General features: G+C 36.9%; 2 protein-coding genes across 3 annotated transcripts; one reads left to right on the top strand and one right to left on the bottom strand.

Annotated features, from left to right (window-relative positions):
• Window positions 1-1841: 1841 nt before the first annotated feature.
• Window positions 1842-4852, bottom strand: LOC114474445 (high mobility group nucleosome-binding domain-containing protein 3-like). Of its 2 annotated transcripts, XM_028464770.1 has the most exons (7): window positions 4648-4844; window positions 3494-3517; window positions 2797-2838; window positions 2682-2711; window positions 2551-2580; window positions 2334-2453; window positions 1842-2240 (listed from the first exon to the last, which is right to left on the bottom strand). In XM_028464770.1, exons 1-7 carry the CDS (start codon window positions 4660-4662, stop codon window positions 2163-2165), a joined length of 339 nt encoding a protein of 112 aa, XP_028320571.1. In that variant the 5' UTR covers window positions 4663-4844; the 3' UTR covers window positions 1842-2162. The 2 variants fall into 2 exon arrangements, with proteins under 2 accessions (XP_028320571.1, XP_028320572.1); XM_028464771.1 differs by lacking the exon at window positions 2551-2580 and having other exon boundaries at window positions 4648-4852.
• A 2166-nt stretch (window positions 4853-7018) lies between these two features.
• get1 (guided entry of tail-anchored proteins factor 1) lies at window positions 7019-13013 on the top strand. The gene is made up of 5 exons (XM_028464325.1): window positions 7019-7527; window positions 9145-9310; window positions 12124-12191; window positions 12399-12513; window positions 12655-13013. The coding sequence occupies exons 1-5, from the start codon at window positions 7354-7356 to the stop codon at window positions 12726-12728; spliced, it is 597 nt and encodes a 198-aa protein (XP_028320126.1). The 5' UTR covers window positions 7019-7353; the 3' UTR covers window positions 12729-13013.
• Window positions 13014-14549: the final 1536 nt, after the last annotated feature.

Here is a 14549-nt window from a genome sequence, read left to right as displayed (position 1 = left end):
AATAATTATATAGAAACACATTTTATTAAAACAATAAAAAAAATCCAAAAAATTCCAATTAATATTTACGAAAAAAAAAGCAACATTGGGTGACATATTCATCCACTTCATGCGCCAAATTAAATTAATTACTTCTCTATGTTTCAAAGTGACTTGCGTTTGACAACTACCAAAGCATATTTTTTTTCATATACATTTCTTCATATATATATATATATATATATATATATATATATATATATATAGAGAGAGAGAGAGAGAGAGAGAGAGAGAGAGAGAGAGAGAGAGAGAGAGAGAGAGAGAGAGATAAGGGGTGTCAAGATCAATCGATCTAATCGATTGTTTGATCAATGATTTAGTCATATCGATCTAAAGTTTAAACATCGATATCCATCACTATTTTTCCTTCCACTTTTATTTTTTTGTTAAAACACCAAACGCTTTATTTCTTCAAGGAATGTTTTTCAAATTAAGGCCTTAAACAGTCAGGCAATACAATTCTCAATATGTATCAACATTCTGCTTTTATTCTTTAATGCGAAAAAAAAACAAAAACAAAACATTATTGTGTAATATCAATCACAGGCCTCTAAATCAAATCAAAATTGTATTGTAATTATACATAAATGTATAAGTTCTCAAATTTGCTAATTGCTCAATGTTTTGTCTCGCTGTAAACTACATATATAAAGACGGTATGAAAGTCAAGGCCTTCCATTGCATTCAGTCTTGTCAGCAGCATGATTTTACTGAGTAAAAATTAAGAACAGTATCTTTCACTAATAATTTATATTTATAAATAAACTATGGCACAATATTACATTTGCTCTTCTTTCCCAATAAAGCTGGCCTTTTTCTGGTCTGATCAAATATTTCACAAAATATCTTTTTTAATAAACTATTTGCAGTTATATTTCCCTTTATTTACTGTTGTTGTGATCAATACTTTGGTCTAAACTTGGGAATTTCTTCTATAGGTGAACATGTCTATTCCAAGCCACCATTGGGTTGCCTTAAACACTAATTTTATGAAGATACTTGTTTAACATGTATGATGTAGTATAGAATATTGGCATGTAAAACATGTAGAAATTATTTTGGACTTGTTGCAACCAAAGATACAAACATGACTTGCTCCTTGGGTTTAAAAGTATAGTGCTTAACTAAGTTAAACTCAACAGTGCCCTTGTTTTTGACTGTATTACACTGCATATAATTAAGTACTGCATTAATTACTCACAAAAATGCAATGATTTTCAAAGTTTTTTTTTTAATAACTTGTATCTGATTTAATTTCAACCCACTGTTGTATTTATTTTCAGAACTAGTTCATCCAAATTATGTATTTGTTTATGTCGTTTCATTCTTTATGCTGCAGTTATTGGCCAACTCACCTGTGTGAAGAGATGGTTGTAATTTGGTAAACAACCACGTAAAAGCTGGGCCAAATACATCATCAAAACTAACTTATGGAAGCACACATTTAAGTTAGCAAAAAAAAAAAAAAAAAAGGCAACACAAAGCACACAATAAATATGAAACAATTTGAAAATCCCCTTTTTAATTGGCATTTTACATTGTTTAAAACATTTTAAGTAAAAAGAAAAAAAAAAAGAAACTGTACATTTGTCAAGAAACCCCAAAACCCTACAGATATCCTAAAAGGATGCACCATCAAAAATGTAAAAATGAACTAGCCAAGCAACTCTTATCATGAAATGGATGAATGTACCTTAAAAACAAATGCAAATTAAATTTAGTTTTCCGACCGTCATTGAAGTAAATGCTTTGAGCACAGAATACAACTTTTGAGTCATGACACAATTATAAATGTACATTACAAATACAACAGTCGAGGTTACATGACACCTCACAATGTCTTAAAAGTCAACCATTCCCGAGATGCTTTAGCAAGTCATGCAAAAAAAAAAAAGAAAAAAAGAATGAAGAAAAACTTAGTGTGTAAAAAAACCAATAAGATCACAAGAAATTGTTCCCTTCACAAAGGTGACAGAAGTCTATGGAATTGTAGCATATTTCAAAGCAATCAACATCCCTAAAAACCTTCCTATCTTAGGAAAATAGTAGACAAAAATAATCTCTGCATTTTACATCTAAGGAGGTACAGGAAGTTCTGGAATGTAGGTCATGTGGTTTGACGATTACTCAGGACCTTTTTCCTCTTCCTCTTCACCTGTGTCCTCATTGTCATCTTCCTTCTTTTCCTCTTCTGCGGTAGCCTGTTGGAAGATTAAACAAAAGCTAATATACCTTACTTGTTTTTATTTCATATGAACATAAATAATAATTTCATAAGGGAAAACTTGCACTACCTCGTCAGGCTTTTTGTCTCCATTTTCTGCTGCAGGAGTTTTGTCCTCTGTCTTTTCTTCTTTTTTGCTCTCCTCGGCGCAAGCGTTTTCGGTCACCTTTGGCTTCTTTTTAGGAGGTCCCTAATATATAAACATAAGAGTGAAAACATTCAATGTCTGAAATGATACTGAAGAGAATGTAGCTGTATTTCGTTTCTGTGTATTGGAAATACTTTACCTTAACCTTCTCTGGTTTAGCCTTGGCGCTCTGCAAAACACCAAATGTGGTTACACATCATTGCAGGTCAAATAAATACCTATGTATAGTGACATAAAGCTGTACGTTTCTGCTCACTGGAAATACCTTACCTTAACCTTCTCTGGTTGAGGCTTTAAGTTCTGCAAAACAACAACCATGGTTACGTGTCATAGCAGGAAAAACAAAGACTGCACTGGAATTGTTGAGCATAGAAAAAATACTTACATTTGAAAGCCTACCAGACCTCCTGGGTTCTTGTGGAGGACCCTAGAATGAAGTACATAATAGATCAAGACATTTCTTTCATTTTTCTGCTTGGGAGCAAACAATAAAAATGAAAAATTATATTTAAAAAAAAAAAAAAGTCAACACTAAGGCCAGAAAGAAAAGGTTTTACTTGAAAAGAAGCCATTGTAAATGTTATGGTGCATTTTAACACCTTTTTATGCATTAGGTAATTCGAAATTATCTCTTGAAAAAAATAAATAAATAGAAATCTTTTTTCTTTTTTAAATCTTGCTTCAAATTACATTTAACTGCAAATCAATCGTTTGAGGAGATCTAATGGTAAAAATCTAATTGAACTTTCTCAAAATTAGGCGAATTGGAAGGGTGCTACCAGGTTTATTTTTTTATTATTACAGTAAATTGCGCCCCCTGGAGGATGTAAAAAATAACTGATTCAACATAGGAAATAATACTTGTGCATAAAACCCAACTGATGCGCATGCTCCACTTTAAATGTTCTATTCCATAATGAACAAAAATAAAACGTGCTTTATATTAACTCGTGCGTAATGATCAAAATGCAAGAATAATTCATTTTTTTCTCCGTCTCAATGAAACTAGAACAAAATGTTCGAGTGATACTTAAGTGTCAACACATGTAGTGATCAGGTTAAAAGTCATTAGTCATACTAACCTCATGCTCTGCGCTGGAGCAACCCTGGAAAAGACAAACAGGGAAAGAAAGAAAGAGTAATTAATGAACCATGAACAACAACCAGTTGTGAGCTCAAGTGGGTGTGTGAGGCAAAGGGGGGGATGGGCACATCTCCCTAGCCTTAAGTCACAAAGAAATTATGCAATCTGCTCATGGGGAGGGGTCTACAGCGTTTCTATAGTGTCTGAAATGGGTACAGCCACTTTATTCACACCTCAACAAGACAAAGCTGTGCATCAGGTACAGTATAGACATGTTCAGAACGAGTAAGCACGCTGCTGCTGAATGGTGGTGTAAAGTAATGACGCTTCACCTCCACACGTTGCCATACAGTATTCACGCGTGAATGCGTTAAAAAAAAAAAAAAAAAAAAAAAGGAGAAAAAAAGGGGGGGAAAAGCCAAATGGTCCCTAAACGAGCCGATTCCAAATATGTTTTAGAAAAATGAGGCTCTTGTTAAAAACCAAAAGGTATGTGGCTGTCTTTACAGGTGCCATTATGAACATGGCAGCGCAAAGAAGCGAGCACACCTCAGCACGAGTGACGTGCTCCAGCTTGTAGTACAGTCACAGGTCCGAGCCTCGAACACGACGAACAAAAGCCACATTCCACAACCCAAATAACCCACAAACACTCCATTTAAACAACTCTGAACAGTTTAAAAGACATACAGGTCGAAAAATAACCCTCATATCCTCGAAATGGCAACCTGTGTGCCGACGGTGGTTCCACCCCTTTGTTTCAACTCCATGCCATGCTCAGTAAATGGAATTTAACAGATAGCCGCGGTTTCAGGTTTGTCGGGAAACGCGGATGTCGTTACATAAGCCACAGTGTTAGAACCTGTAAGTGTGTTACATGAAGCCAGCGCGTTGCCGTGTACTACTGAGTACTAAGTAAAAAGGCGCCACTTCCCTGTATCAACAGGACACACGACAGACCAAAGACAAGCTGAGCTGACTACATGCTAGCACACATGGACACAATGGCGCCTTCCCAACACTACATTTACCAGCTAATATACAATATAAAAACACGTATTATGACAATGATACACAAGCAGTTCGTGCAAGTCGACAAATGTACGATTTAGAGAAAAAAGCTGTAGGCTACTGTACAGTAATTCCACTTACTTTCTTTTTGCCCATTGTTGCTCAAGGTTTACAGGACACGAGGAATAAAACAACACGGGTTTTCACAGTCTTTGATACGTGTATCAGTCCCACACCTCCAGAGCGCTCTGGGACTTTGCATAAAAGGTCCAAGCAGTACCAGAACTAGCTCAAACCGGATTGGATCCCTCTCTTGGTATATTTTACCCTCTATCCTACCAACCTAACAGGAAGAGTGAGCCCCGCCCCCTGCACGCACTGATTGGTGCTGAGGTTCAGGCAGCATATTTTTGAACCATAACAGCTTACCTGTGTGGGCAGGACAGTATGCCAATCACACAGAACCGCGGACTTTCTCTTTTAACACTCGCCATGTATTCACTACTGTGTTGAAAATGGCCGATGCAAACATTTTTTTCGAGATAATATTTTTAACGTTTTACTTGCTATTTTTCACAAGCCAAATTTGTTGTTTTATTGTAAATATATTGTTTTGCCCCGTGGATCATGGTTAATGTTTGTTTTTTTCTTTTTTTGTGTGTGTTGTCTTTCAAGCTTTGTCTGTAGAAATGTTCAATTCAATAAAAAAATAATGTATTTAAAAGTTTTGCAATTTCTAAAGTCTTGGTGTTTTGTTTCAAGATTTTTCCAAAGCTATTTCTTTCATACCAAAACAAAAATATTTACCTAAATGTAGGGTTTGTAGGTTGAAAATGATTCAAGATTTACTTTAAAATTAAACAATTACATAGAAACACAATAGTAATGATGTTATTTACATTTTTATCTTGTTTGTCACGGCAAAATTAGTGTGGAACTATAATAATGATATATTAGTTTAAAGCTTATACACCTTATCTATCTATCTATCTATCTATCTATCTATCTATCTATCTATCTATCTATCTATCTATCTATCATCAAAAAGTCTTAGATAAATTGTATTAATAATTTTAACAATAAAAACAAATGTTAAGTACTTGAGAAACGACAAGTTTTTTTTTCTTCTTTTTAATTAGAAAAAAAAAAAGAATGAAAATCCAGACCCAGTCCAACCAGGGAAAACTTTTTTGGTTTGTAGAAAATATTCCTAATTATGAAACCTTTTTTTCATTCTAATACATTTATAAAATTAAAGGCAAAACTTTATTTTTAAGTCATGCATCTCTAGTTATTTAAAAAAATTCACAGAAAACGTCATCATAAAAGAAAAAATATAAAATAAATCAAAATATTTACTCTAAAAGGATCAAAGCCTCAGCTGCAGTGCCATTCTTAATGATAATAATTTTTTCAAGTATTAGTAGGCTGAGTCCGACCCTGTGCTTCATCCAGAGAGAGAGAGAGAGAGAGAGAGAGAGAGAGAGAGAGAGAGAGAGAGAGAGAGAGAGAGAGTTGCGACAACGGAAGTCCAAAATGCTTGACCGTCACGTGTTTCATGTAGACTCAATTTGTTCCGGTAGTTATTGGCGATGAAATCGAAACCATTGACAAAACTGGGATTTTCGGTAATTTGTTGTCAGTAACTGCATTGATGAACAATATTTATACAGTACACAGTCACATGTATAGAATAGAATAGAATAGAATAGAATAGAATAGAATCAACTTTATTGGCCATGTAATGTATGTTATACACACGAGGAATTTGACTTGGTGAACTGTGCTCGCTCTAATAATGTATACATTAAATAATAACAATTAACTAGAAAAAAAATTAAACATAAATATGAACAGTAGTTAGACTAATATGTGCAAAACTAAATAAAATAATATAACAAGATAACAATAACAAGATAAGATAATAATAATAATAATAATAATAATAATAATAATAATAATAATAATAATAATAATAATAATAATAATAATAACAACAATAATAATAATAAATAATAATAATAATTGTATGTGTATGTGTATATACAAGATATATTTATGTAGTTCCATAAATAGTTATTTACCTAAAGTAAATTAGTTTAAAGATTGGCGTAAACACGTAAAGCAGGTAATGCTTTTTTTTTTTTGACGTAGTTAAGGCCAACATTGAATCCACTGCAAAAACATTGAATTACATTTTTATGTTTACAATTTGCATGCAACCCTGCCCTTCATATATGGAAGCATATCTACACCATAATTCAATTTAAAATGGATTAACAGAAAAGATGTTTCATTTTCAGAATATAGCTGCATTTTTTTTAACCCATAAATAAAATAATGAATAACTATACGATTGTAGGCTCCATGAGCCACCATTGATGTAAAAAAAACAACAAAAAAAAAAACAAAAACAAAAAAACGAACCAGTGAAGGGAGTTGTCGCAACTCCCCTTTTATACGGCTCTGGTCCTTCCTATCTCCTTTCTTATCCACTGTTCTTTTTAAGTGGTGGCCTTGATAAAAGAGCGTTCACATTTTCTTCAAGCTAAGGAAAGGAGACGCGGCCGTCGGATCATTATGATTATTCCAAAAAAAACAAAAAAAACAAAAAAAAAAACGTGATCAACGTTTCCTAACTCCTTTCATAACACCTTGCCTTAACCCTGTGACGTAATCCCCGGGGTTATGGAAAAGTGGTTAGGAAAGGAGATAGGAGGGACTATTCGGATGCAGCCATAGTCATTAAAAAGTTTAGACTAGGCATGACCATAATATTATTCGATCAAAATTAGTCATCTTTTAACCGTGACAGTGCTAAACGTGTGTGTTTTTAGTATTTTTTTAATGGCCGAAATATTTCCTGTGTCGGAAATTGTCACCGGTATCTGGCAACACGAGACCAAGCACTTCTGCAGCTTCAGTGAAAACATGGCGACGGGCTTTGCCTGGTGTCTGGTGCTCTGCTCAGTCTTTCTGTGCAATCTTATGAAAATCCTTCTTCCTACCGTTTCCTCTTTTGTAAGTAAAATGCATTACATCAGGGTTTAATAGACCTATCGCTGCAATCTATTAAAGCATGTGTAATAGCACTTTGTTGTTAGGTTAGCCTCCTGAGTGATGCTACGTGACTAACAAAAGGGCTAGCGTTATACCACTGTATATTGCATTGGTGGACGGGGTTGATGGCACCACCCGCCATCTTGGTATACCGAAGAACCGCGAGAAGTGTAACGTTAACGACATCTTGAATGCGGTTTTCCGATTCTATTTGGCTTTATTTTCACAACTCTGAAGTGAAGTACTGGAGATATTTGCTCAAATTCTATTATAAATAAATATATGAATTAATAATAATAATAATTATTATTATTATTATTGTTATTATAATAATAATAATAATAATAATAATAATAATAAATATATAACTATACAACAACACTGATACATGACAGACAAGACATATAATGCAACTGTATAACAATTTTACTAATGTTGACATAAGTTACAATACATGTATTACCTCCAAATCATCCTAGCATTACTCTTGATGTTATCAGAATTCAGAATCAGAATCAGAAATGTTTTTAATGGCCATGTACATGGCCTCCATGTACTGGAGGTTCTGGTCCTGATGGACCGAAACCTCCTTCCAGAAGGGAGAGATTGAAACAGTTTATGACCGGGGTGGGAGGGGTCGGCCACAATCTTTCCTGCACGCCTCAAAATCCTGGAGGCGTACAGGTCCTGGAGGGATGTTCAGCTCCCACTTGAGGTCCTGAGTGATGATGGTCCCCAGGAAGCAGAAGTACTCCACAGAGCTCACTGTAGAGTCTCCCAGGGCGAGGGGGGTGAGGGGGGCTGGGTTCTTCCTGAAGTCTGCTATCATCTCCACTGTCTTTAAAGCGTTGAGCTCCAGGTTGTTCTGGCTGCAACAGGACACCAGCCGGTCTGTCTCCCACCTGTAGTCAGACTCGTCTCCATCAGAGATGAGACCGATGATGGTTGTGTCGTCTGCAAACTTCAGGAGTTTGACCGACTGGTGAGAGGAGGTGCAGCTGTTGGTGTACAGGGAGTTGATCCAGATTCCAAAATACATGTAAAAAAAATAAATAAAAAAAATACTTGTGAAAGATTTCTAAATTAAATGTGTGCGTTTTCATAAACAAAAGCACTATTTATGTGTAAAACGATTGTCCCACAGCTCCAAAATTATTTATTTGAAATGTGCAGTCGTGAGCTTACATATTATCCAATATACTTTTGGTGTACCAATATGGCAGTGTGGAGCTTCACTTCTTTCGACAGTGGCTCTCCAGCGGTATATTATAGATCATGGGGAGTCCTGTCTGTAGAGGAGCCACCAAATTAAATGTTTTCCAGTTGTTTACTGTAATATTATGTCTTTACATATGGATGATTCCAGTCGCTTTTAATTTTTTGGCTACCCTTTGCGTAAACCAAACACTTTTGTTTGGATTCAGAGCTCTGTGATAAATTTTGAAACTTTTTCCTGAAGTACATCTTTTAGGGGGGCACTGATCAGCACGTGAACGCCTCCCAAATGTTGAAAATTAATTTAATTACTCAATGTATTTCAATTTTGTTTTTCTTTGCAATTTCTTTCGATGCTTCCAGCTTGCAAAAATGCTACAGAAAGATGCGGAGCAAGAGAACGAGATGAGGGCTGAAATCCAGGAGATGAAGAAGGAGCAGTGCTCAATCAGCATGATGGACGAGTTTGCAAGATACGCCAGACTCGAGCGTAAAATCAACAAGACAACAGACAAGCTGAAGACACACGGTGAGATGTACAAGTGAACACAGATACAGGGAGAATAACCAGTAAATAATAACCAAAAACCCAAAGCAAAGACTCTCATTTGGGTGACGTTACATCCCAGTTACATTTGATTAGCAACAAAATAATAACCTCTGTTCAAATGCATTCTCCTATATTGGATTTGAAAATTAAGTAAATGATTAAAGCTGGTGGAGATGAAACATTTTTGTAAATCAAATAAAGACACGGTGTAGGCGCTTATATATCAATAAAGCTAAAACCATGTGCTTGAAAAAAGTTGTTAAAGGTTGAAATTGACAGTTGTACATTTTTTGTGATCACCGCCGTGTTTGCCCCAAAAACTCTGTCAAAGTGACTTCCCAACACAGACTGAAAGTTGTGGCAAAACAATGGCAGAGGTTAATTTTGGGGTTTATGCAGAAAGATCGGCCGGAATTGAATGTCTCGCAGAGTGAGGTGATGTCACGGGGAATACTGGGAACAAACGTCATCCGTCTCATCAGGGATGGGGACGAGTCTGCCTTCAGACGGGAGGTGGAACAGCTGGCTCTCTGGTGCAGTCAGAACCATCTGGAACTGAACCCGCTCAAGACTGTGGAGATGACAGTGGACTTCAGGAGAAATCCCCCCCCCCACTCACCCCCCTTACCATTCTGAATAGCAAAGTGGCTACCGTGGACTCCTTCAGGTTCCTGGGATCCATAATCTCACAGGACCTGAAGTGGACCTCCCACATAGACACAACCAGGAAAAAGGCACAGCAGAGGATGTACTTCCTGCGTCAGCTGAGGAAGTTCAACCTGCCCCAGGAGCTGCTGATCATGTTCTCCACCTCCATCATTCAGTCTGTTCTGTGCACCTCCATCACTGTCTGGTTTGGATCTACAACCAAACTAGACAGACACAGACTACAAAGAATAATCAGGACTGCAGAAAAGATCATTGGTGTTGATCTGCCCTCCATCCAAGACGTATACCTGTCCAGGGTCAGGAAACGGACAGGTAGCATCACTGCAGACCCCTCACACCCTGCACACAATCTGTTTAAACTCCTCCCCTCCGGCAGACGCTACAGATCACTGTACGCCAAAACTACCCGCCATAAAAACAGTTTCTTCCCCCAGGCTGTCACTCTGATCAACACTAAACAGTCATAGTGTCAGACCTGTTTCTGTTACTGTGAAATAACCTGGAACTAAACATAGCAACCCTGGATCAACCTGTCACTGCGAAATGTTCATGGACATAATATTTTCATTTAAATGTTCACCTGCACTACTCATCAATGCACTACTGCACTATTATCTTATTATTATTGTATTTTTATTTTATTTTGTTATTATTATTATTATTATTACTATTATTATTATTATCTTGTTATTTTATTTAGTTTGCACATATTAGTCTAACTACTCTTATATTTATGTTTATACTTCTTTTTTTATTTATTTTTCTTTATTCTAGTTGATTGTTATTATTTAATGTTACACTATCTGAGAGAGCACAGGTCACCAAGACAAATTCCTCGTGTGTATTCATACACTCTTGGTCAATAAAGTTGATTCTGATTCTGAAACTAAGACAAAAATTGTGTCAAGTGGATCACTGTCCTCTTTGTCTGGAAAAGAAACACAAGAAATCACTGCGAGAATAAAGTAAAATCACTTCTATGCACCCGTCTACGGGACTCCACATCCCACAATGCAATGTGCAAATATTTTCCAACAGCGTCAATAAGATGTTTATGGTGGAGATAAATACAAACTTTTGAGTTGGTTTTTTTTTAACCACATGACCTTTGATTAATTGATCTATGAGGCCTACACTATAGCTTTATCTGCCTCCAGCAGCTGAAATTCCATAAATATTACTATAATGCATGCTCATTCCAGTATTGAATTCCATCCTATTAAACTCATAGAAACTTGACTGTTGGCTTAATGGTTTCAATCATTAAAGGTACACCGCAGACTTTTTGACCTCAGGAGTTGACTCATTGAGTTATTTTAAATGATTCCTTAGGCCAATATACAGCGCTTGACATTATCAATCCTCTGAGCGGGGCTTCCCTCTTAAAATACCGCCTATGTAAGTTTGGAGAGACGGACCGTCTTTTGCCAGGTCATGTGAGCTGGAGAATGTATCGCTTTACAGGAGTCACGTGACCACAGGCTCTGATATACTCATTGGGCTAATAAGGCTTTTGCTAGTATTTTTCCGCCTTTTCGACTCCTGGTCTTGGCCGAGGCAAGCGAAAAGTTTAAAACTGCTCGCACGCCGGGTCGCCCGTCCGCCCCAATCCTGGCCGTTGCGCCGACCCAGGGAGTAGGGGAGGAGCGCCACCGACGCGGCGAGGAGGGCTGAGCACCGGGCCTCCGGAGGCGGGGAGAGGAGGGCGGCTGCTCCTCCAGCCCCGCTTAGCACCCCAGCCCGACCGACCCAGTCCTTAGAGAGGATACTTATCCCAAAGTTACAGGTCAACTACTGCCTGCATACACAATCAAAAGACAAGGGAGGATGGCCCGACTGACTGTTTGTTGATTTTTGCGACAGTGTTGCGGCGCTTGTGGCCACTAGGGGTGCTTGACGTGAAAGTTACAGGTCTAGCACCCCTAGTGGCCAAAAGTTACACAGTCTGCCTTTTAAGTTCAGTGGGAAGAAAGTGATAGAGAGTGAAGCGCTAAATGAGAATGAAACAATGAAAGGCAGATGGTCCAATATCTCAAAAGTGGCAACATATCTGTTGTTTCGACATTTTACACCACTTAATAATTGTCATGAATCTAATGGCTGTGTATTTCTCTCTTTTGCAGTAAAATCAAGAACTGCACAGCAAGCCAAAATGAAGTGGGTTGTAAACATCGTTTTTTACATTCTGCAGGTGGGCTATAGTTAAAAAGGATCATTTTGTGGTAGCCATTAGACCCATGTAGGTACATTTAGTTTGGTATATGTTTACAGGTTAGATTTTTTTGTGTGTGACTTTGTGCCTATTGCAGCTAGGCTAATGGTGTGGCTTGTACTGGTGGATAATTGCATGCCTGGGAATTTGCTGCAGCTACCCAATACCTCCCTGTTTCTTTTTCAGGCAGCTCTCATGATTTCCCTGATCTGGAAATATTACTCTGATCCAGTGACTGTGGTACCCAGCAGATGGATTGCCCCTCTAGAGCGCCTTGTTGCATTTCCCACAGGAGTTGCAGGTAAAAATATTCAGTTGAAAATACAGATTTATACTTTGAGGAATGATATACTGTACATCCCACTGTATATGTCCGATACATATCATCATATTGCAATGATGGTGCCTAATCACTATAAAACACAGGTGTTTCATTTTTCAGGTGGTGTGGGGATCACATGCTGGCTGGTGGTCTGCAACAAAGTAGTTACACTGGGTCTAAATGCTTTTAGTTAAAGCTTCAGCCAACTGATTACTAATGTGGATTCTACGGAGTTTTCTAATTTATTGCTCAATACAAGTGTTGTGTTTTTTTGTCAGCTGTTCAACGTGTAAAAATGCAGTGCGTTTTGGCAGTCTCAGATTGCTGGATTAATTCATAGCTGTTGCTATTGAATTTTTTGATTTATATTTACCTGACATTTGTCTGGATTTACCAGTATCTCTATGGTTTGATGACTATTATTGTCGATGTCCAAATGTTGTTTTTTAAAAAAAAAAAATAAATGTTATAAATTAAAATGTGTTTGTTATTAATATTACACTTGGGATTCTAGCAACATTGAATATATGTTATCAAAGATATAGAGGATTACTTGAAGTATACAAACTAAAGTAGCAATTGTGTGTGTGTGTGTGTGTGTGTGGCAGGGGCAGATCTATATATTATTCAGATTTTTTCACCAAAAGCAATTTTTATTTATTCTCAATGTTTTTTCAACATAGAACACAAAGACAGAGATAATAACATAGTACAGCACGTTGTGTATGTGTGTGTGGTAGAAGGAGCTTATCATTGCCCGATCTAGGAAGCTAAGCAGGTCTGGGCCTGGTTAATATTTGGCTGGGAGACCACTGAGAATTCCAGGTGCCACAGTAGGGGGACAGTCGCTCCAGTGGTATCTGTCATTGTGTTCTTGGGCTAGTCATTTCACTTAGAATGAATGTAGTGTGTGAGTGAGTGTTGGTGGCTACAATAGTAGCTTACCACTACTGAGTGTGGAGTGAGAGAATAATGCCATAATTTTGTAAAGCACTTTGAGTATCTATGATAAAGCGCTATATAAAATCCAATGCATTAAGGGATGGAGGAAAATACATAAAAATAACTAGCGATTTGCTATAATTCACAAGGGGAAAAATATAAATACTGTAAGTAAGAAATAATAAACATAAAGAGAGAAGGAAAGGTGTGTATAAATACAGAAATAGATATGATAATATAAGGAAAATACCAAGATGAAGAAAATTAATTAAAAAAAAAAGTCTAGGAAATTAGGAAAAAATAAGCATTCAACTCCAGCTCCTCTCTGACCATTGGAAACAGCAGTGCCATCATGTGGTGATGCTGGGCCCCCAGAGTCATTGTCTGCCTTGGTTCTGCTGTCAGCTCAGAATCAAATCAAGTTCGCCAAATGCATAGATTTGATTTGCTTTAAAAATTATAGCACTGTAGCTCAGCATTCTTCAACAAAGGGCAGCTGAAGGGGTCCCAAAAACACTGCATGAGGTCAACATTATTCCACATTTTATGTCATTAGAGTTAGGAAAGAATTTACTAACATGAGTTAGAAATATTGTGTAACTTATGAGTGGACAAATTGTGTTTCCAAATGTTAAAGTGAAACCAGCCCATCACATGAATGCACTTTCGATGATATAAAGCTTAATAGTAAACTTTGTTATATCAGGTAAGAAATCTCTTGGGAGTCATTATATCAACTTTTAACTTTCAAATCTCATTTTCGAGATTTCAGCCAATTAGGGTTTGCATACCATCTCTTTATGTCATGATTACCCTTTGTTTTTCTGCTCCCAGAGAGAGTTTATGGAGTGATTTCATTTCAATCTAACGTTTTAGGGCTTAGTTATGTGTCATCCATTTTATTTGGACACTCTGACGTAATTCCTGAGTACCAGGGACATTACAGTGTACAGATTTGATGTTGCACTGACCAAGAAAAGGAGAAATTCAACGGAAAATCCCATTTTCAGATCCATCCAACTGAACAAGCACAAGAAGACACTTTAATCTAGCTGCCATTTCACTGACCCTGC

Source organism: Gouania willdenowi, chromosome 13 (genome assembly GCF_900634775.1).
Source record: "Gouania willdenowi chromosome 13, fGouWil2.1, whole genome shotgun sequence".
NCBI classification, from domain to species: Eukaryota; Metazoa; Chordata; class Actinopteri; order Blenniiformes; family Gobiesocidae; genus Gouania; species Gouania willdenowi.
The sequence above is the reverse complement of the archived record's forward strand: the minus strand, read 5'-3'. Positions and strand labels throughout refer to the sequence as shown.

What these genes read in the sequence shown, in the direction of transcription:
- LOC114474445 (XM_028464770.1), bottom strand. An exon ending in GCTCCAGCGCAGAGCATGAG is followed by an intron (nt 2,839 to 3,493) that starts GTTAGTATGACT and finishes ACTTCATTCTAG; the next exon opens with GGTCCTCCACAAGAACCCAG. An exon ending in GGTCTGGTAGGCTTTCAAAT is followed by an intron (nt 2,712 to 2,796) that starts GTAAGTATTTTT and finishes GTTGTTTTGCAG; the next exon opens with AACTTAAAGCCTCAACCAGA.
- get1 (XM_028464325.1), top strand. Translation starts at nt 7,354, where the DNA reads ATGGCCGAAATATTTCCTGTGTCGGAAATTGTCACCGGTATCTGGCAA. An exon ending in AGACAAGCTGAAGACACACG is followed by an intron (nt 9,311 to 12,123) that starts GTGAGATGTACA and finishes TCTCTTTTGCAG; the next exon opens with TAAAATCAAGAACTGCACAG. An exon ending in TCGTTTTTTACATTCTGCAG is followed by an intron (nt 12,192 to 12,398) that starts GTGGGCTATAGT and finishes TTTCTTTTTCAG; the next exon opens with GCAGCTCTCATGATTTCCCT.